Below are 21,959 nucleotides of genomic sequence, written 5' to 3'. Positions count from 1 at the left end.
GATTCTGAAGCCCCGTCAGACGTTTGGGTTCCAGAGAACATTTGCAAACCGGAACACTCACTTCCAGGTTTGCGGCGTTCGGGAGCTAAACGTCTGAGTACCAAGGTGTTTGAGATCCAAGGTACGACTGTAATTTGAAAGCTACTTCACATGTGACATTTTTCATATGTGGCTTGTGAGTAGGGCAGAATGCACAGCTGCAAGTTTTAACTTTGATTGATGGGCCCGCTTCTGATTGGTGAAGCTGTGTGACATAAAGGCTGTCAGATAAGTTGGTTCCTCTTTGGGGGAATCATAGAATCTTAGAACTGTAGAGCTGGAAGGGGACCCAACGAGTCATCTAGACTAACCCCCTGGAATCACAGCGAAAGAATCCCTGGCAGATGGCCACCCAGCCACAGTAATCCAATAAACCTTCAGAGCCCAAGCCTCTTTCCCCTTTCGTCCGAGAACAGAAGGCTTGGGTCCTTCTTTCTGCCGAGCCAAGAAGCCCTGCTCATCCCTGGAGCTTTCCTGAAGATATAATAGCATAAGGACTCCAGGTCATCTTTAGTCTCTTTACGTTAATCCAGCCATTCTCAAGCTTAGGTCCTCAGATGTTGTTGGACTACAACTCCCATCATCCCTAGCTAGTGGGACCAGTGGTCAGGGATGATGGGAGTTGTAGTCCAGCAACATCTGAGCACCTGACCTTGAGAAAAGGCTGCATTAAACTTTATAATGAGACGCCTTGTGCTTTCCTCAACCCATGCGCCTTCCCTACAAATGTTCCTGGCTCACCAACAGGTGTCCTCTGCTCAGTAAGAGGAATTGTTAGGGATGAGAACTGGGCCAGGCTCTGGCCTGAGACTGGGCTCTGTCTGCTGCTTCCTCCCTTCCTAAGCCCATCTTCCCGCTGCAATTTCCCCCTTCTCTCTACCTCTCTTCTTGGCTGCCTCTGACTCTGAGGTGGGTGGAAGGCCAGTAAGGTATTGACCGCCACCGCACCAAGCCACTTGTGACCCGATCATGTTTGCACCCAGTTGAGATGTTCTGGTACAATTACAGAGAATGGAAAATAAATATTAGACGCCCTATCCTTTTAGGTTTTAGAGTGAGTGACGTAACGTAGAACAGAGATACAGTAGGTAGCCTCTCAGAGGGCAAGGAATTATACCACATTTATGGGTAGGCCCATCTCACCCAAGGCTATTGTGATAGAATTAACCACCCCAGGACTCAGCTACACTTGTCAATTGTATATTGTTATGTGTTATAAACATGTGACACCAGGTGGCGCTATAGAGCAGTGATCCGTCACCAACGGGATTTTCCATTAAGAGCTTTTATAACGTGTTTTTCTGTAGCATTTTTAAAAAACATCTGTATAGATCCAGCCCCAGTGGAGGCTGATTGTGAAATGAGGTGAGAGGAGTAAGATGCAGGGATACAATCTTTAGTGGGTGGGTACTTTACGTGTTACGGTGCTTTTAGACTAGTCATAATATTCCAGAAACATTATCACCTTGCGCCTACGACAACCAGTGACTGTAGGGCAGTGTGATTCTCTCCATATTACAGTCTGCTGGGAATGCTTGTGATATAGGCTATCCTCTCAGGAGATGGAGGTAGATTGCATGACACTGTTTGGTCTCTCTTAACCAGGCACCCCCAAACTCGGCCCTCCAGATGTTTTGGGACTACAACTCCCATCATCCCTAGCTAACAGGACCACTGGTCAGGGATGATGGGAATTGTAGTCCCAAAACATCTGGAGGGCTGAGTTTGGGGATGCCTGCTCTTAATGATTCCATAACTGCTCTGCTTCTTCTGTAGCTGATGGGACTGTGGTTGTCAAGGAACTGACCACAGCAATGAAGTCAACCAGGCGGTTTGCAAATTTTTCAGGTAAGATCTTGGGCATACACAAATGTGTGTAGAGAAGGCACACCTTAGAATGTTTGTTCTTTCATATGTGGTGGACCTGTAAAAGGATAAAACAGCATTGGGAAATAATTTATAATGAATTGAAAAAAATGTTTTAAAGCACCTTTCCCCCCAAGCGTCCATTTGGTTGGGGAGATGATGAGATTTTGGGATCTGGGTGGAGGTGGGAATCTTCAGTCGTTGCAACCGTGTCATTGGGGCAAGATCTACTGGGAAGCAGGGCCGGCTTAGCTATAGGCACTAAGGGTGCGGGGCACCCAGGCCTTGGGCTCTCAGGGGCGCCAGGCTGAGGGTCTGGGGCCGAGATTTGGAGTCCGGGCATGGAAGAGCCAGGCCAGCCAACAGCTGCTGCTGAGCAAAGCACAGCCCGTTGGAGCAGCGCAGGCTTTTCTGCTGCGGACGATGAGGCGCTGCTGGGATTGGCAGGCCGTCGAGAGGCCCGCCCAGCTCACACACACTGCTCACACAAGGTGCGTAGCTTCCCTCCCAAGCATTTGCGGAGATTGCTCTCCTCCCGCCACCAACAGTGGCATGGGAGAGAATTGTGTGCCCCCCCCCAAAAGCTCCACAACTCTGAGCTGCCCCCCTAAAAAAAGCTCAAGAACTTTGGCCTCCCCCCCCAAAAAAAATTGGGGTGCTGGGCAGTTCTTTGCACCCCGGCGCAGCATATACTAAAGATGGCCCTGCTGGGAAGATTTCCAGTGCTCACTAGGCCGGAGCTGGGTTTGTTTCTTTGAACTAAGAGTCGCCCTGTAAGTTATTACAGTGGGACCTCGGGTTAAGTACTTAATTCGTTCTGGAGGTCCGTTCTTAACCTGAAACTGTTCTTAACCTGAAGCACCACTTTAGTTAATGGGGCCTCCCGCTGCTGCTGGAGCACGATTTCTGTTCTCATCCTGAAGCAAAGTTCTTAACCCGAGGTACTATTTCTGGGTTAGCAGAGTCTGTAACCTGAAGCGTCTGTAACCTGAAGTGTATGTAATCCAAGGTACCACTGTACTGACTTGACCCCACAGCCCACCCTGACCCAGGGTGGGTTTTTTCTTAGCAAGTGGGCCGCAAAGGGTGTCTCCAAGCGAGAGCCTTCACTCTTAACGTGACTTTTAAATGCTGCTGCTGATGTTCCCTTCTGCAGGCGTCATGGAGAACATCTGTGCTCTCAAGTTAATAAAAGAGCACAGCGTGGGGGAGTCTCCGGCTGTGGAGGGCACCACCAGCCGCTTGGGCCTGCGCATGGCTAACAGGTTGATTGCTCAGGTGCTGAAGTCGGTACGTATGACAGGTAAGTGGTCAACCGAAGTGAAGTGGCTAGCCATTGTAGATAAGCTTTGTGTGAAAATCGCCTCTCAGTAACTATCTGTTGATGCTTTTGAATTATGGTGCTGGAGGAGACTTTTGAGAGTCCCATGGACTGCTAGAAGATCAAACCTATCCATTTTGAAGGAAATCAGCCCTGAGTGCTCACTGGAAGGACAGATCCTGAAGCTGAGGCTCCAATACTTTGGCCACCTCATGAGAAGAGAAGACTCCCTGGAAAAGACCCTGATGCTGGGAAAAATTGAGGGCACAAGGAAAAGGGGATGACAGAGGACGAGATGGCTGGACAGTCTTCTCGAAGCTACCAGCATGAGTCTGACCAAACTCCGGGAGGCAGTGGAAGACAGGAGTGCCTGGCGTGCTCTGGTCCATGGGGTCACGAAGAGGCGGACACGACTAAACGACGAAACAACAACAAACTACCTGTTCCGGGAGTCAAGAATCTTTCTCAGCCAAGGGGCCACCTTGCCTTGTGGGCAGCCTTCTGGCAGGTTCATACCAGTGTGGGCAAGTCTAGAGACAAAAGTGGGTTATACGTAGGGCTGCCTCTGAAGACGGTACAGAAACTTCAGCTGGTGAAGAACTCAGCGGCCAGGTTGCTCACTGGAGCAAGACGTTTGAGCATATTACACCAATACTGGTCCAGCTGCACTGGCTACCGATTAGCTTCCGGGCCCAATTCAAAGTGCTGGTTTTGACCTATAAAGCCTTAAATGGCTCAGAACCGCAATACCTCAAGGACCGCCTCTTTCCATATGAACCCTGATGTTCCCCAGATCCCTGGCTGGGGACTGGGAGGGATAAACGCCCAATGCCTAAGCCAAGGTCTCCCTACATCTGAATCTTAAAGTTGTGACCAATTTTAATCCCATAACACAGTGTTGTGTGTCTTTATTCCATGCGGGAGCTTACCTGGGGTTGGGGGGGTGCTCTCCGCCTGTCCACGCAAAGGTTTTATTTACAAAACAAAGTTGGTAAGACAAAGGATGTATCAGGAGGTAATATTCTTTCAGGAATCGGTTAACTTGTTAATTTCACTAAATATAAAGGTGTTGCAGGCATTAAAACAATCTATGGCTTTTTAAATGTGCCTGTGGGGGAGGGTTTGGTGTTTGTTTGTTTTTTGTTACGTTATATATTTCATATTTGTATACCGTAAAGTGCCCTGTATGTAAATTTAATGAATAATAACAGTAGTAATACAATGGAACCTTGGTTCTTGAACTTAATCCATTCCAGAAGTCTGTTCGACCCCCAAAACTGTTCAAAAACCAAGGTGCGGCTTCCAATTGGCTACAGGAGCTTCTTGCACTCAAGTGGAAGCTGTGTCGGAAATTCGACTTCCGAAAAACGTTCAAAAACCCGAAACACTTACTTCTGGGTTTGCGGCATTCGGGAGCCGATTTGTTTGTCAACTATGCCATTTGAGAACCAAGGTATAACTGTATTGTGGGCATCTCTTTCAAGTATTGCAGAGCCCCCATCTGTTTTGCCTTTTAGAGCAATTATTATTATTATTATTATTATTATTATTATTATTATTAATATGGCAACGTTTTCAATCAATCCCCTTCTTACCACCTTTGTAACTTGCAGAAGCTGGGCAGCCACATTTCATTAATTTCTTGAGGGTTTTGACGAGGAATGATCAACTCAGAACAGTGGCAGGTAAGAACGTCGTCACAAGTGGTCGTTTAATGAACGTGGCACAGTGGCGGGTCATGGAGCCTGGGCCCGCAATACCGCTTACCATCAATGGTGGGCGACATTGCAGCACAGTGGCATTCCGCTGCTCCTGCAGTGTCTCTTGCTGGGTCCCGAGACAAGGAGAGGCGTAGTTCCCTCTCCAGCCAGCCAGGGAACATTTGAGTTGGCCAATAGCGGCCGGACCAAGGGGTGGGCACTTTAGGGGGACAAGGCTAACTGGTTCCCTCAAGGACTTCACTCAGGTCTGTTCCCAGAGTAAAGAATCCCAACCTGGCACTTTGGACTTGCTGGATCTCCCACCTACCCTCTTTATAGTTATAGTTATATAGTTTGTTTTCTGACCTTGCTATGGATGATGATGATCAAAATTTATTATTTATACTCTGCCCATCTGGTTGGATTTCCCCAGCCACTCTGGGCGACTCCCAACAGAATACAGTGGTGCCCCGCAAGACGAACGCCTCGGAAGACGAAAAACTCGCTAGACGAAGGAGTTTTTCGTTTCCTTAGCCGCTTCGCAAGACGCATCTCCCTATGGGCTTGCTTCGCAAAACGAAGCTTGCCCCGCAAGCTCCAGGGATAGCGGGGAAGCGCAGCGCGTCTTCCCCGCTGTCCCCGGACCTCTTTTGAAGCAAGGGGCAGCGGGGAGAAGATTGCTTCTCCCCGTTGCCAGCCCCGCAATCTCTGGGGACAGAGGGGAAGCTGCGCGCCTTCCCCTCTGTCCCCGGACCTGGTAAAAGCAAGGTGCGGCGGGGAAAAGATTGCTTCCCCTCTGTCCCCAGAGATTGCGGGGCAGGCAACGGGGAGAAGCAATCTTCTCCCCGCTGCCCCTTGCTTTAAACAGGTCCAGGGACAGAGGGGAAGGCACGTGCCTTCCCCTCTGTCCCCGGACGTTCTCCATAGGAACGCATTGATTGATTTTCAATGCATTCCTATGGGAAACCGTGCTTTGCAAGACAAAAAACTCGCAAGAAGAAAAAACTTGCGGAACAAATTAATTTCGTCTTGCGGGGCACCACTGTACAGTGGACGCTCGGGTTGTGAACATGATCCGTGCGGGATGCACATTCGCAAACCGCAGCATTCGCAACCTGCAGCAGTGCGTCTGTGCATGCATGGGTTGCGATTCGGCGTTTCTGCGCATGCACAAAGCGCACTTTAGCACTTCTGCATGTGTGCGACCACCGAAACATGGAAGTAACCCATTCAGGTACTTTTGGGTTTCGGCAGGTCCGTAACCTGAAAAAACGCAACCTCAAGCGTCTGTAATCCGAGGTATGACTGTATTTAAAACACGATTAAACATCAAACATTAAAAACTTCCCTAAACAGGGCTGCCTTCAGATGCCTTCTAAAAGTCAGATAGTTGTTTATTTCCTTGACATCTGATGGGAGGGCGTTCCACAGGCGGGCGCCACTACCGAGAAGGCCCTCTGCCTTTTTCCCTGTGACCTCACTTCTCTCAGGGAGGGAATCGCCAGAAGGCCCTCGGAGCTGGACCTCAAGTGTCTGGGCTGAGCGATGGGGGTGGATTACAATCGGTTGCAGTATTTGGGACCAGGGAGGAATTTGTCCTTCAGGTCTGTTCACATCATCCCTGACCATCAATGATGTTGGAGGACCACAGGCTGGTTACCCCTGGTTTACACTAACTGTCATGGCTCCCGCCCAGAGGCTTATGGGTGTTGTGTGTGGGAATGAGTGCTGGGGAATTATTTGGCATCAAATATATTCACTGAAGGGACGCAGGTGGCGCTGTGGGTTAAACCACAGAGCCTAGGACTTGCTGATCAGAAGGTCGGCGGTTCGAATCCCCGCGATGGGGTGAGCTCCCGTTGCTCGGTCCCTGCTCCTGCCCACCTAGCAGTTCAAAAGCACGTCAAAGTGCAAGTAGCTCCAGCGGGAAGGTAAACGGCGTTTCCGTGCGCTGTTCTGGTTCACCAGAAGCGGCTTAGTCATGCCGGCCACATGACCCAGAAGCTGTACACCGGCTTCCTCGGCCAATAAAGCGAGATGAGCGCCGCAACCCCAGAGGCAGCCACGACTGGACCTAATGGTCAGGGGTCCCTTTACCTTTATATTCACTGAAGAAGAGTTCCCGGCAGTGTTCAGAACCCAGGAGAAGGAGATGGCCGTTGAACCTAAAGCCACTACCATCAGCTAGCATTGTGGTATAGATCTATGCCCTGTAGATAGAGCTTTGTCACCTAGCTTAACCTGCCCTCTGGGTTGCTGTCTGCCTGATCTCTTCCTTTCCCTTCCTCTTGAACCCTGCAGCCTTGACGGATGGTTTTGAATCCCTTGCCAAGGTGGAAAATGGGAAGATAGGCATGGAAGGATTGCAGGTGGTCCTGAACAGCTTCAACATCTTCTTGTCCCCAAAAGAGGCATTGGACGCGTTGGCCCTTTGCAATGTTGATGGTAAGTCGCTTTTGTGGCCAGTGGGGGTGTTTGCGAGGTGAGGCTGGTTTGGAAATTATTATTATTATTATTATTATTATTATTATTATTATTATTATTATTATTTATTATTTGTACCCCGCCCATCTGGCTGGTTTTCCCCAGCCACTCTGGGCGGCTTCCAACAAAGATGAAAGATACACTAAAAGGTCACATATTAAAACCTTCCCTGAACAGGGCTGCCTTAAGATGTCTTCTGAATTGTCAGGTAGATGTTTATCGCTTTGACATCTGATGGGAGGGCGTTCCACAGGGTGGGTGCCACTACCGAGAAGGCCCTCTGCCTGGTTCCCTGTAACTTGGCCTCTCGCAGTGAGGGAACCGCCAGAAGGCCCTTGGAGCTGGACCTCAGTGTCCGGGCCGAACGATGGGGGAGGAGACTCTCCTTCAGATATACTGGACCGAGGCCAGTATATTCAGTTGCAAAAGGGGCCATGCCATTGCTCCTAGAACAAGTGTCTTTTTGTCTTGTGTTATGGAGAGTACACTAGTGCCGTTAATAAAGACATGCAAATAGCCGCTTGCCTGGTGGTTTATGGCAAATAGGAATTGCCTACAGGAGAGTGGGCAAGGAATACTTTGTAATATTTCACCCACCCCCCACTTTCAGGCAAAAAGACAGTGAGTCTGAAGGACTTCTTCAAAGGAACAATCTATACTGCAACTTTTATTACTCATCCAGGTAAGCAAAGACATGTCTGAAAATAGCAAATATGGCTTTGAAGACTCACAGGTGCAAGGTGCTAAGATTGTGGTTGGTTTTCTCTTCTTTTCATTTTTTTAAAAATTAAAAGTTTCACACTTTTAAAAAGTTTTTTAATCAAATATTTTCTTGTGTTACAAAACAAACAAATGAATGGGGGAATGTCTTCTCTGCTTTCAATTCATAGAGTCTTTTCCCCAGTTCATTTACATGTAGTGTGAGATACTTTTGCCATTGACATCTTGCGCAAAATCTGAGGCTAGGTGCCTCCACACACCAAGCCATACCCAGAAAGAATTGGCTAACATCACAAAAATAAAACTCTGCCACACTAACATTAGATATCATGGGGGTACTGACAGCGTCAATTGGAATGCAATCAAAACAAGAATTAAGAAAGGAATGGAAGTGTGTTGAAGAATATATTGTACAATATTACTCCAATGGAAATCTTTGGATAAGTACTGATTTGAGTTCATTAAGCTAAGATGCAATGATTCTAGAATAGAGGATTGATTAATGTGATGAATAAATATGAACACAATGATAGAGTTTTAATGTAGCGAGAAGGAAATCATTCACGTGGGTGAGGGAAGTCACATGGGTATTTGGGAAAATGGTGAATCGGGTATAGGGTTAGATGTGGGGGAAAAACCTCAAGTTGGTTATGAATATTCAATTTATTTACGGCTATTAGCCCATAAAATATGTACAAACATAAAAGCACAGAAGCATAAAAACCAATACATCTAACAACAGAAGGGAAACACCACGATGCAAGGGTGGGTCATTGAGCAGTGACAAATAACAGCTTGGGGCCCGGAAAGATCCAAGGGACGGTTCACAGAAGGGAGAACTGGAGACGAGATCCGTCATGCACTCTCATCATAACTGTCCGATTAGTTTTGTTGTTGTTGTTGTTGTTTGGTGGTTTTTGTGTGTGAGATACCCGCATTCAGGAATCTCGCCACCTGCAGAGTTACAGAAGGATCTGTATCCTGCAAAAGCAGTGCGGCATGTGACTCAACAGGCCTGCCAACCAAGCGCAGTAAAGCAGGACCCAGGAATTTAGTCCTGGCTATGCTATGTAAGGGACAGTTGAACATTATATGTGGAAGAGATTCAACTGTTTTCCCGTCACACTCGCATAGCGGAGACACCAAACCCTTGGAAAATCTGTGGTTCAGCAGGTTCGATGGAAAAACATTGAACCTTGCACGAATAAATGCAAGTCGGTGTGGTACAGATGAAAGAGATGACATGTATGATGGAAGGCCAAGTGATGGGGTTATTCCGTGATACCTGGGGGAGCAGACACCCCCACCCCTGGAGAGGTTGTGTTGATTTTCAATGTCTGCTAATCTTTGCTCGATAAGGCTTTTGGCTGAGCGTAGGTTCATCTTTAAGGAGTCCGCTGGGGAAATTCCGATGCTCAGAAGTTTGGCATGGATTTTTCCTACCCACGGGTTAACAAAGTCATCCCGCCAGAGGCACTGAAAGAGGTAATGGTCGGGAAGCCTATGCCAGCTGGACAGCCAATAGCCAAAGACTCGCTTCCAGATGACAGTCTCTAATGTTGCAATCCTTAACTCCAGATGTATGGCTGCATTGCTCACACACATGGGGAGTTTCAGGAGGTGACGGAGAAACTGATTCTGCAATGTCCCCAGCAATGTTAAATTGGACCCTGGTTATGACTTTCTGTGATTGGTTTTCTTAAAATAATAATAATAATAATTGAAAGAATTTGTGGAGTCTGGAACTCGCAGCCCTTCTTTCGAATGTCAGAGATTGAACCCTGAAAGGAGAAAGGGGCAGGCTGCAAGAAAGGACTGCAGCTCGGGGTAGAACATCTTCTTTGCGTGCTGAGCAACCCAGGTTTGACTGCCGGTCCCTGGAGACAAAACTGAGCTACATGGTCTGACTCCTTATAACTCGGCTTCCTGTGCTGACAAAATAGGTAGTGGAGAATGTGTAAGGGACAATAGAGGGAATAGGAAAGGACTGGCGAAGGCTTTGCTGTTGACTGTAAAAACATGACTTGCCATGTTCATTGGATCAGACCAAAGGTTCATATTAGTGTAAAGGTAAAGGGACCCCTGACCATTAGGTCCAGTCGTGACCGACTCTGGGGTTGCGGCGCTCATCTCGCTTTATTGTCCGAGGGAGCCGGCGTACAGCTTCCGGGTCATGTGGCCAGCATGACTAAGCTGCTTCTGGCAAACCAGAGCAGTGCACGGAAACACCATTTACCTTCCCGCCGGAGTGGTACCTATTTATGTACATGCACTTTGACGTGGCAGGAGCAGGGACCAAACAACGGGAGCTCACCCCATCACGGGGATTCGAACCGCCAACCTTCTGATCGGCAAGTCCTAGGCTCTGTGGTTGAACAAGGCAAATCTACCCTTTGTGGCCTCATTGTGCAGAGCTGTTCTCTCATGTCATATTGACTTTGGAGTGTGTTTTTTATAGAACTTCAACTCACCTGTATGGCTCTGAACAAGCTCAAGGGCAACCATTTTAATCTCCATGCTCTTGAGTCGACCCTGAAGACCCTGGATCTCCCAGAGGCCAATGAGTTACTGCAGGAAGTGATGAAGACCGCCAAAGCCGACAGTAAGCCTTCTGGGTGGGGTCTGGGTGGGAAGGTGGTATTCTCTTTTGAACAGTCTCTTGCAGACTTTTTGCTTGAAGAAAAAGACAGTTTTGCAGGGGCCAAATCTTGATTAGGTTGGTACAGGCTGGGATGATTTGCGCTTTTTTTTTCTGATTTACACTTCGCCTTTTAGGTCACAGCAGGGTGAATTTCAGCGAATTCATGAGGGTTTATACGCTCTTACCAGAACTCCTGGAAGCAACGGGTAAGGACAAACCAGCCATTTATTTTATGGCTCTCTGCCAACTGAGAGATCTTTCCTTGTTGTGGTACCTAGAACCGTTCATCAGGTTCCGGGTCAGCCTTGCCAAACCTGGTACCTTCCAGAATACAACTATCATCCCTGCCCCTTGGCTGGAGCTGGTGGGAGTTGTAGTCCAAAACATCTGGGGACCAGGAGGTTTGGGGAAGGCTTTCTCAGAAAACGTGTTTTCGTCGTCATTCCCTAGCAATCTCAAGCTCAAAGCTGATGCTCAGTTCTGTGATTCCGTGCCCTGATAGTCGACTTTATAAAATGCAAATCAGCCATAGGAGGTTGAGAGTTCGTCTCATGGTTGTGTGTGTGTGTGTGTGTGTGTGCGCGCGCACACGTGCTTAACCCTTTCCTATCAATAAATGGCCAGGCTACTTCTCCACCTGCAGGGAGGAACTCCTTTGTTAGCCGCAGATTTAGGCTTGCTTCCAAATGAATGAAAAACAGCTAACTGCATCTTCATCCCTCCTGCCGTTGGCAGTGCTGACGGATACTATGAATGCCATGAGTAATATCAGAGGCGACCAAGTCCAGGTGGATGATCTGCCCAAAACCTTGGGCAATGTGGGAATCAAATTGACACCAGAGGAACTGCAGCAGCTGCTCCACTCAGTTCCAGTCACAGGTGAGACCAGGACACTTGCTTGGAGCCATGTCGTTTCTTTTTGCATTGTAAGCCTGTGGGCAAGGACTGTCATTTTCCCTCCTTTTCCCTCGCTGATTTAATGAACCACATTGCCGTCAGTATGTCCAGTGCCGGATTTACGTATTAGATAAACAAGCTATAGCTTAGGACCCCACTCTCTTGCGGCCCCCCCAAAAAATTTAAAGGAAAAAACACCTGGATGTACATTTCCAAAATATAAGATAAAAAACAAATAAAATAAAAACTACATACAGCAACAGTGTTTGGTGTTGTGTTGGCGCCTATGATGTAAGTCATGGGCCCCGCCTGCTAGCCTGCTCCCTAAAATATCACTGGTTTGCTCATTTCTATATATAGGGTGCCTACATTCTGCATGTGCAAATGGCTTTAGATACCTATTAGGTCCATAAATTACCATATAGCATATATTCAACAGAAAAAACAGCGACAGTTTGTTGTTGACAAAGGACAGCTGGACATATAAAGGGCCCCATTACATTCAGTAGCTTAGGGCCTCATCAAACCTAAATCTGGCCCTGTTCACATAGAATCTAGGCTGATATCTGCAGACCTCTGGCTGCTACAGGTGCCACATAATACACGTTCCACAGTTATAAGAAATCAATATTTTAGTCTGACAGCACCTACGCTTTGGAACGCCTGCCTTTTGACACCATTGTACACTTTCCGGTGCCTCCTAAAAGCCCAGATATGTAGAATGTTTATATGTGTTTTAACCTGCTTTTAGCATACTGTTGATTTTAATTATTATTATTACAATGTTTTAAATAGCTGTTTTTAGTTGTTCTTAACTGATGCTTTTATTGTTTTGCTGTTTTCTTTTTCTAAACTGCTTTTGGGGCATTTGTTGTTGTTTTTTAAGAAATCGGGCGGTATTTAAATTTTATGAAATGAATGAATAAATAAGAACGAGATTTCCCACACGCATAGGTATAAGTTACCCCTCTCAACTTCTCTGCTATTCTGTTCCTTGCAGGCGACAGGACTGTAGCCTTTGATGAGATTATTAGGACTATAACTGGTACGCAGTCTATCTCAGAATTTGATGGTAAGACCACAGAAAACAATATCTTGATTGCCCACAAATATGTTGAGTGAATGTGCAGAGGAGGGAAGAGGTTAATAATAATAATATAGTAGCACCTCGGGTAATGTAAACTTCGGGTTGCGAAAGCGGCAAACCAGGAAGTGTTTCGCCGCACGCGCATGCACAGAAGCGGTCTACCATCGTGTGCGCATGCGCAAAAGCAGTCCCTCTGGTTGCAGAAACCTCAGGATCCGACCGGAGCTCCGGAACGGATCCCGTCCGCAATGGGAGGTGCCAGAAGGGTACGTTTTTAAGGTTTTACTGTCCAAATTCAATTCCAACTACAGTGGTGCCTCGCAAGACGAAATTAATCCGTTCCGCGAGTCTCTTCGTCTTGCGGTTTTTTCGTCTTGCAAAGCAAGCCCATTGACGGCTTAGCGGCTATTAACGGCTTAGCGGCTATTAACGGCTTAGCGGCTTTAAGAAAAAGGAAACAAACTCGCAAGAACTCGCAAGACGTTTCGTCTTGCGAAGCAAGCCCACAGGGAAATTTGTCTTGCGGAACGACTCAAAAAACGGAAAACTCTTTCGTCTAGTGAGTTTTTCGTCTTGCGAGGCATTCGTCTTGCAGGGCACCACTGTATTTTCTTTGCTACGTATTTTGTGGTGTTAAATCTCAGCTGGGGCTCTCTCACCCAAAGAGTGTTTGCCCCCAGATTGGGTCTTGGCTTCCGGGATTCCAACATTTACAACAGAAGGGATATGATACCTTGCCCTTACTGTTACCTTACCGTCGATTCATGTACCGGTAACTTTATTGCAATAATCAGTGTGCAGAGAAGTAGAAATACATGCTTCTGAGAAATTGTGACATGTGCTCTGATGCATGGAAGGGGTGTGTGGGTGTGTTGAGACTGTCTCTTCCATCCTTGCATCCCTCCATATCCCCATAAGGGCATCCTCCAGGGTGATACAGGCATGCTCTGCCATAGGGTTGCACTGTGCGGCTTGCAACCGCTGGTCTTTTCAGGTGAGTTTCTCCCCTCTCGGCTTTTCCACCACCTCTGCCCCTGTGCGGTCAGTCTTCCCTGCATCTCACAATTACTTTATCGCCCCTGGTGAGTTCCATCATTGACCATCCCCTCTTGTTTGCTCAAATGGGGGTCAATGCCAGCTGTTCGCCTTTCAAGGATGTGCCCCCTCCCGGTTCTCGCTGCCTAAAACCAGCCTGTTGCAAATCATCTTACGGTTGTCTCCGGACTGCCGGTGGTGAAATGGGAACGAACATAAAAACGAGCGCTCTTGATCCTTTACCCTCCCAGCTTTAAAGAAGGCTTTTAACGCAATCAGCGAGCTCTGCAAAGGGAAGATCAAGAAGGAAGAGCTGCCAGTTGCCCTGGAAATCCTGGGTATCCGACTATCAGCCGAGGAACTTCAGCTAGCTCTGACATCTGTCTCCACTGATGGTGAGATTTTAATTAATTTTCTATATTTGCCCAAAAGCCTCCATGACATCATTCCTAACAGTACAACCAACGTGGTTGTATTTCCTTGTTTCTCCGGCTAATATCCTAGGGTTCCATCTCCATTTAATCTTCTCCCTTCAGACTTAAGAAACTGAGTGCAGGGTAGGACTCTGTGAAGGGGGCAAGGGCACGCAAATAGGAGTAGACTAGGTTGACAAAACCTACAACAGAGAGCACTATTGGCAGAGGGCCCAGTGAAGTAGCGTGGGAGTCTCTGATGCTCCAGAATTGCTGCAGCTAAGCAGGTGTGGAAAGGAGACCACATGTGAGTTCAGATACAAGTTTAATAAGTAAACTGTTGCAGGAGGGACAACACCTGTATTGCACCATCTAAGGGTCCTTCTAGGGGACATGGGTGGCACTGTGGGTTAAACCACACAACCTTGGCTTTGCCGATCAGAAGGTCAGTGGTTCGAATCCCCGTGACGGGGTGAGCTCCCATTGCTCGGTCCCAGCTCCTGCCAACCTAGCAGTTCGAAAGCACGTCAAAGTGCAAGTAGATCAATAGGTACCACTCTGGCGGGAAGGTAAACGGCGTATCTGTGCACTGGTCTGGTTCGCCAGAAGCGGCTTAGTCATGCTGGCCACATGACCCGAAAGCTGTACGCCGACTCCCTCGGCCAATAAAGCAAGATGAGCGCCGCACCCCCAGAGTCGGTCACGACTGGATCTAATTGTCAGGGGTCCCTTTACCTTTACCTTTAAGGGTCCTTCTAGACTGGCTCTCTCACCATTCAGCCTACCACAATCATGGACATTTTGCTCCGGCGGGAAGGTAAACGGCGTTTCTATGCACTGCTCTGGTTCGCCAGAAGCGGCTTAGTCATGCTGGCCACATGACCCGAAAGCTGTACGCCGACTCCCTTGGCCAATAAAGCGAGATGAGCGCCGCAACCCCAGAGTCCCTCGGCCAATAAAGCGAGATGAGCGCCGTAACCCCAGAGTCGGTCACGACTGGATCTAATGGTCATTTTGCTAGCACAAACAGCACCTCCCTTTGGGTGGGGCACATCAGTTTTCTCCAGGGCCCAGTATCCTCATCACACCATAGAGCTTCACTTCGCCACTGGGATTCCCGGCATCTTCAGTGGAAACAGCACACACAGCTTCAATTTCCATCTGCAAATGCTTGGACATCACTCCAGTCCTTGGTGGGAAAAGGTCTTTTTTTTTTTAAGCCATGAGCTGATGTGTGGTTGATTGAAGGGGCTGTATCCCCTTTCGTGGCAAATGCCAGCTGAATGGCACCTTTCCTATGTGATCACTTGTTTATTTGTCTGTTTGTTTCCCCTTTTCTCTCAATCCGTTGAAGGTTCAGGGAGACTGGATGGGATTGAATTTCTGAAGGTTTGGTTCAATTCCCCACACTTTTTTGAATTCATAGGTAAGCATTTGGAAAGTGAACTTGGGCCTAAGCTCCATCGAGGTTGTCAGGCTGTGAAAGTGTAGCCTTTTTAGGCTTTGCCCTCGGGTGGGAAGAGCTTTGCGCCCTGGACAGGGAAATGGGAATCAAAACAGACTCTCATGGAATAGTTTCAGAGAAAAAGCTTTATTCTACCATACGGGCTGGTAGAATCATAGAATCATAGAGTTGGAAGAGACCACAAGGGCCATCGAGTCCAACCCCCTGCCAAGCAGGAAACACCATCAGAGCACTCCTGACATATGGTTGTCAAGCCTCTGCTTAAAGACCTCCAAAGAAGGAGACTCCACCACACTCCTTGGCAGCAAATTCCACTGTCAAACAGCTCTTACTGTCAGGAAGTTCTTCCTAATGTTTAGGTGGAATCTTCTTTCTTGTAGTTTGGAACCATTGCTCTGTGTCCGCTTCTCTGGAGCAGCAGAAAACAACCTTTCTCCCTCCTCTATGTGACATCTTTTTATATGAAGGAGCAAGTGTGATAGATTCACAAAACAAGCACGAGTTCACAGCCATTCTCACAGAGCATATATTCCCCTTCCAGTTCCCTCCCCTTTCTCCTCCTCCTCAGGAGTCCTGCCCCATGTTGAGTTTCCTGAGCATGAACAGAAAGCCCCTGTCTTTGGGACTCTTGGCGCCCTTCCCAGGAAAGGGGGATGAGAAGCCAGGGGGGTCAAGGAGCCTTGCAGTTCAGCATGTCCAAGATGTGTTGCAACTAGAGTGAGATAAGAGTCAGTTCCCAGGCCTGAGTATTCTTGGCATTGACAGAGTCTATTCATTAGCCTTTTTGAAGCTCTCTCGTACTGATAAAAGTAACGTTTTGCCTATGCAACAGCATCTTGTGAGAAAGCAGAGAAGAGCAGAGAAAAGCTGTTTTGGGTTTTTAGAAGAGAGAAAGGGAATTTTGGACAGTTTGAGGCCTAGGGTGACTTCGGGCCTAGGTGGGGCACCTGTCCTCACCTCCTTCATTAGCTCTGCCATCGGGAGGGCAGGTGACAAACAAGTGGGGAACGAGGAGAGAAGAGCCTTGGCTCTGTCAGTTTACTGCTCCTTCCTCCTCATCCCTTTGCTTCCCATTCAGCAACAGTGACATTATAACGGCCCTGTTTCTCAGCCTCTGCTCCTCTTCCGTACAATGCAGTGAGTGATCTGAGCCTGGAGTCAGAGGAGAAAATTCAGAGGGTTTTGTTTTGTTTTGTTTTGTGCATTTAATGAGAAACTCCCAAACTTCTTCAGCCAATATCCAAGCCGAAACACGACGATCCACAATGTGCACTTCTCTCAATTTTTCAATGCCGTTCTTCAACTGAACCTATGTACAAAAAGGGGGGTGTAATAGGGGGAAATGTGCTCTCTTTTTTTGTAAAAGTTATTTTAAACATTTTTTTTAGTTCATTATATATAATTTCCCAGAATGCTTTTATTACCTTACACGTCCACCACATATGATAAAAGGTCCCTTCTTTTTCTTTACATTTCCAACAGATATTTGTACCCGTCTTACACGTTTTTGCCAACCTACTAGGGGTTAAATACCAACAGTACATCATTTTCCTATAATTTTCTTTCAACGTACAGCATGCCGTGAATTTCAAATCAGTTCTCCATAACCTCTCAAAATGCTGACAGATTTTCATGAGGATTTTTAAAATTACAAAATGGCAAACTCGTGTAGAAATGTGGCGAGTTGAATTACTCAGTATGGTGAGTAAGGGGACTGATGGCAGCCCTTCCTCCCTCCCTCCCCATTCTTGTCCTCCTCCAGCACTGCGGGATGCCATGAAGCATGTTGAAAGCATCAGAAACAAGAAGATGACAGTTCAGCAGCTAGAGGGAAGTCTGGGTGGCCTGGGACTGTACTTGCCCAATAAAACTTTCAACGATATAGTCAAATCAGTCAAAACTGACGGTAAGAAAGATTTACCTGTTGTCCGTCCTCTTAAGCCCCTCTCTGTTCCTAGACGGTTGACACAGGCATTGCCTGGGCCTCACTAAGATTAATGAAGAAGCTTTTACAAGATAACATGAGGAAAAGCTGTGTATTGTGTAGGGATAAATGGGTGGGTGAATTGATGGATGGATAGATGGATCAATCAATCAATCAATCAATCAATCAATCAATCAATCACTGAATACCTTTATACTTATCTAGTCACAGGCCAGTTCCAACTTGTTGATGAATAATGATCACATTATTGCTTTGATGCTATTTAACATAATCATACATTTGAAATGCGGGTGGCGCTGTGGTCTAAACCACTGAGCCTCTTGGGCTTGCCAGTCAGAAGATTGGTGGTTTGAAAGCACGCCACTGCAAGTAGATAAATAGGTATCACTGTGGCAGGAAGGTAAACGGCATTTCTATGCGCTCTGCTTTCCGTCACGGTGTCCCATTGCGCCAGAAGCTATTTAGTCATGCAGGCCACATGACCTGGAAAACTGTCTGTGGACAAAGGCCAGCTCCCTCGGCCTGAAAAGCAAGATGAGCGCCGCAACCCCAGAGTTGTGTGCGATTGGACTTAACCGTCCAGGGGTCCTTTTTACCTTTTACATTTGAAAGGTACTGGTGGAAAAGCAATGGCCAAAGCAGGGCTTATTCCACAATTCTATGTAAGAACATTTTAGTATTCGGGATTCATTTTCCTAAAAAACAAAACATAAAAACAACCCTGCACATTTTTAGCTCATGTGCTTGCAGAGACAAGCTTGAAACTTGTGTGGTGTCGTTTCTGGAGTCTCAGAAGCCAGCAAGGTGTGAGGAGAAAAGCAGTGTGAAATAAAAACTGGAATGTGCCACTCATGATTCTGTCATCTGCTCAGGATGGGCAGTTGATTCAAAAATCCTTCTCTAAGGTGCACCAAAGGTTTGAAGGCAAAAAGAAAGGATTTTGGATTGGATTCTCTCCCCTCCCCCCCCATTAGTTTACCTTTAGCTTCCTAGTAGTAGAGAAAATAGAACATCTCTCCCACAATGCAGTCAGATTCTCTTTAATTTTGCAATACAGTCGTACCTTGGTTTTTGAAAGCTTAGTTCTCAAACATTTTGGCTCCCGAACGTCGCAAAGCCGGAAGTGAGTGTTCCGGTTTGCAAACTATTTTTGGAAGCCGAACGTCCAACAGGGCTTCCGATTGGCTGCAGGAATCGGAAGCCACGCTTTGTTTTCCAAACGTTTTGGAAGTCGGACAGACTTCCGGAACGGATTCCGTTCGACTTCCAAGGTACGACTGTACAGGGATTCTTCTGCCTACAAAATCAACCCAGTCATGGTCTTCCTGCACACAATGGGCAGAGTGGGAGGTGGAGGAATTTAAAACTTGAAACTAATAGTGCCATCTCAGTGTGATATTTCATCTTTTGCTAGCCGTTGAGTACGGATTCTGGCTTTAGCTGCATGATGCAAGAAAGGACCTAAATCTCATGCAATGTACTTTCTTTATCCCAATATTTTCCTTGCACGTTAAACTAAAAAAAAGTGTTTCCCCCCTCTCCAGAGAATGAGCAGATCTATTTCAAAGACTTTTTGTTAGGATTGGGTGAAACAGAGGATTTCACTGAACTGGAAGGTAAGTTCAGTGCTCTTTTCTAGACTTCTTTGGTGAAACGGATACATATATCAAATGTCCTTATTTGAGATGTAGATTTGAGCACCATTTACCCCAAACATCCTTTTCCCTTACTGCCTGCTTCAGATTTCCTCCCCAGATGCCTTCTTGCATCTTCCTCTGTCTGTCTGTCTGTCTGTCTGTCTGTCTGTCTGTCTGTCTATCTATCATCTCTATCCTTTTCGGGTTCATACATTTCACTAATTTTACAATCATTCTGCCATTTCAAAACTTGACTTCCTTCCACCTCTTTCTGCGGTTCCTTAAATTTGTTTTTAATCTTTTCTGCATATCCAAATTCATTTACTCCTTTAAATATATACTCTTATAAAACTGCAGGTTATTACAATAATCCTGCCAACTTTTTTATCTGTTTATAATTTATCTGTAAATATTCAACAAACCATTTCCATTCTTTTATAAAATTTATATATGTTGTTACCTTGATTTCTTATTTTTATTCTTTCTTATTCTTCCAGTAAGTTTTTGCCATTTCTGCATATTCCATGCGTTTCTGTATCCATTCTTCCTTTGCTGGGACTTCTGCTTCTTTCCATTTGGGGGCAAGTAAGATTCTTGCTGCTGTTTTAGCATACATGAATAATCTTTCTCACCACTTTCACTCTTTCTCTCTCGCCCTGTTGCCTCCTTCAGCCTTGAAAGCACATAATGAAGTATGAGACTGGAGGACAATTTGAATTAGCAGCTGCACAGGAGGAGGGGGAATAGGAAAGCCAGATGTGGTTGTTATATGATGAATTATGCAGAAATTCAATATTTTTAAAGAAAACGTAACAGAAGGGGAGCAAAGCATATTCATGCTGAAGTCAAGACAAACTGAAAGTAGGGATGCTTGAGGATTTTGTTTGGTCTGCATTTTAAGAATGCTTCCCGGACTACCATGCAGAATACTTGTCCTTCGGGGGAGTATTTTGGTTTTCATTTCTCAATATAGTTCTCAACTCAAAAAAGTATCAAGACACAGTCAAAAATTCGTATTTTAGGGTAAAATGCACAGGGCGGGGGGAATGTATTTTCATCCAGGTTTATTCAAAGCGGAATTATGCATAAATGGGAGGGATCAGACACTGAGATCCAGTGCCGAGGGCCTTCTGGGGTTCCCTCACTGCAAGAAGCCAAGTTACAGGGAACTAAGCAGGGGGCCTTCTCGGTAGTGGCATCCGCCATGTGGAATGCCCTCCCATCAAATGTCAAAGAAGTTTTTAATGACTGATGTTTTAATGTATTTTTAATCTTCGTTGGAAGCCGCCCAGAGTTGCTGGGGAAACCCAGCCAGGTGGGTGGGGTATAAATAAATGATGATGATGATGATGATGATGATGATGATGATGATGAATGTATGCTAAACTGGGACAGACCAATAATAGGCTGACCCATCCCTTGCAAGATGATATCCAAGCAGCCCTGAGTATTGTGGATGACAGGGTCAGGCTAGATACATTTGTACTGTGATTATGTACATTTCTAAATTAAGAAGAAAAAGATACCACTTTGACTTCCGAAAGTGTGCACAAGCCTCAATTCAGAGGAATCAATATGATCCACAACAATCCAATCCAATGTTTAACATTATGCTCCCCACACGTGATCTGAAATCTAGGGAAGCAGGGGAGTGATGCAGTTATTCTTCCCTACTTGGAAGGACAATGCAGATGGCTGGGTCATCATATGGTTACACACACATTGTGGTAGACTCACACATAGTAAATACCTGCAGTTCCCTGTATGCATACAGTCTTAGCTCAATTATGGGTAGTCCATCTTTGCTTAGAGTACTGCCAGCTTGCATTTCATGTGAAATTTGGCCCGGTCTAGGCATTTCTTGGGACACAGGTGGCGCTGTGGTCTAAACCACTGAGCCTAGGGCTTGTTAATCGGAAGGTCAGCAGTTCGAATCCCCGTGACGGGGTGAGCTCCCATTGTTTGTTCCCAGCTCCTGCCAACCTAGCAGTTCAAAAGCACATCAAGTACAAGTAGATAAATAGGTACCACTCCAGCGGGAAGGTAAACGGCGTTTCCGTACACTGCTCTGGTTTGCCAGAAGTGGCTTGGTCATGCTAGCCACATGACCCGGAAGCTGTACGCTGGCTCCCTTGGCCAATAAAGCGAGATGAGCGCCGCAACCCCAGAGTCAGCCATGACTGTACCTAATGGTCAGGGGTCCCTTTACCTTTACCTTTTTAGGCATTTCTTAATGCATCTGATGTGAATGTGCATATCGTTTGGTAGTCCTTACTTTTTAACATGCCATGTGACTCTTGTTTTTACTGCAGCAGGCTAACAACAAGACAACTCCTCTAGAACTTCCCACTTTTCTGTCGCCCCCTGGGGTAGCAGAAGGAATAGATGTGTGGGCATAGGCCCGTCCAGATGTGCTGGCCTCTGTTGTTGCCCTTGGATTGGAGCTTTGTCTTGCTTCTCTCCAGCCTTACAGCGCGCCGCCACCATCATCGACATAGGGAACAATGGCTGGATGCAACCAAAGGAGCTGCAGTCCACTCTGGATACTTTGGGCATCTACTTGAAACATGAAGAGTTCCAGGAAATTGCAAAGGAGCTCATGAATGGTGAGTTTTGTGGGCAAGGGGAAACTGAGCATGCGTTTTGGTTTTGCATGCTCAGTCTCTGCTACACAATGGAGAAAACACGATGTCTATGGCAGGCTGAGCC

At 46.6% G+C, this 21,959-nt stretch overlaps 1 protein-coding gene across 5 annotated transcripts in view; it reads left to right on the top strand.

The window, feature by feature from the left end:
* Positions 1-21,959, top strand: part of EFCAB13 (EF-hand calcium binding domain 13) — a 110,739-nt gene that overhangs the window by 46,368 nt on the left and 42,412 nt on the right. For all 5 annotated transcript variants that reach the window (XM_081837543.1, XM_081837544.1, XM_081837542.1 and 2 more), the window contains 14 exons: positions 1,816-1,887; positions 3,062-3,208; positions 4,840-4,911; positions 7,228-7,371; positions 8,021-8,092; positions 10,589-10,732; positions 10,906-10,977; positions 11,507-11,650; positions 12,669-12,740; positions 14,042-14,185; positions 15,558-15,629; positions 17,431-17,574; positions 19,158-19,229; positions 21,716-21,856. In XM_081837543.1, the coding sequence (XP_081693669.1) occupies positions 1,816-1,887; positions 3,062-3,208; positions 4,840-4,911; positions 7,228-7,371; positions 8,021-8,092; positions 10,589-10,732; positions 10,906-10,977; positions 11,507-11,650; positions 12,669-12,740; positions 14,042-14,185; positions 15,558-15,629; positions 17,431-17,574; positions 19,158-19,229; positions 21,716-21,856 (1,512 nt within the window). The remainder of the gene's footprint in view (positions 1-1,815; positions 1,888-3,061; positions 3,209-4,839; positions 4,912-7,227; positions 7,372-8,020; positions 8,093-10,588; positions 10,733-10,905; positions 10,978-11,506; positions 11,651-12,668; positions 12,741-14,041; positions 14,186-15,557; positions 15,630-17,430; positions 17,575-19,157; positions 19,230-21,715; positions 21,857-21,959) is intronic.

Source organism: Podarcis erhardii (assembly GCF_964252035.2).
Source record: "Podarcis erhardii genome assembly, chromosome: 13".
Classification (NCBI taxonomy): domain Eukaryota; kingdom Metazoa; phylum Chordata; class Lepidosauria; order Squamata; family Lacertidae; genus Podarcis; species Podarcis erhardii.
This window is presented reverse-complemented; position numbering and strand designations above follow the sequence as displayed.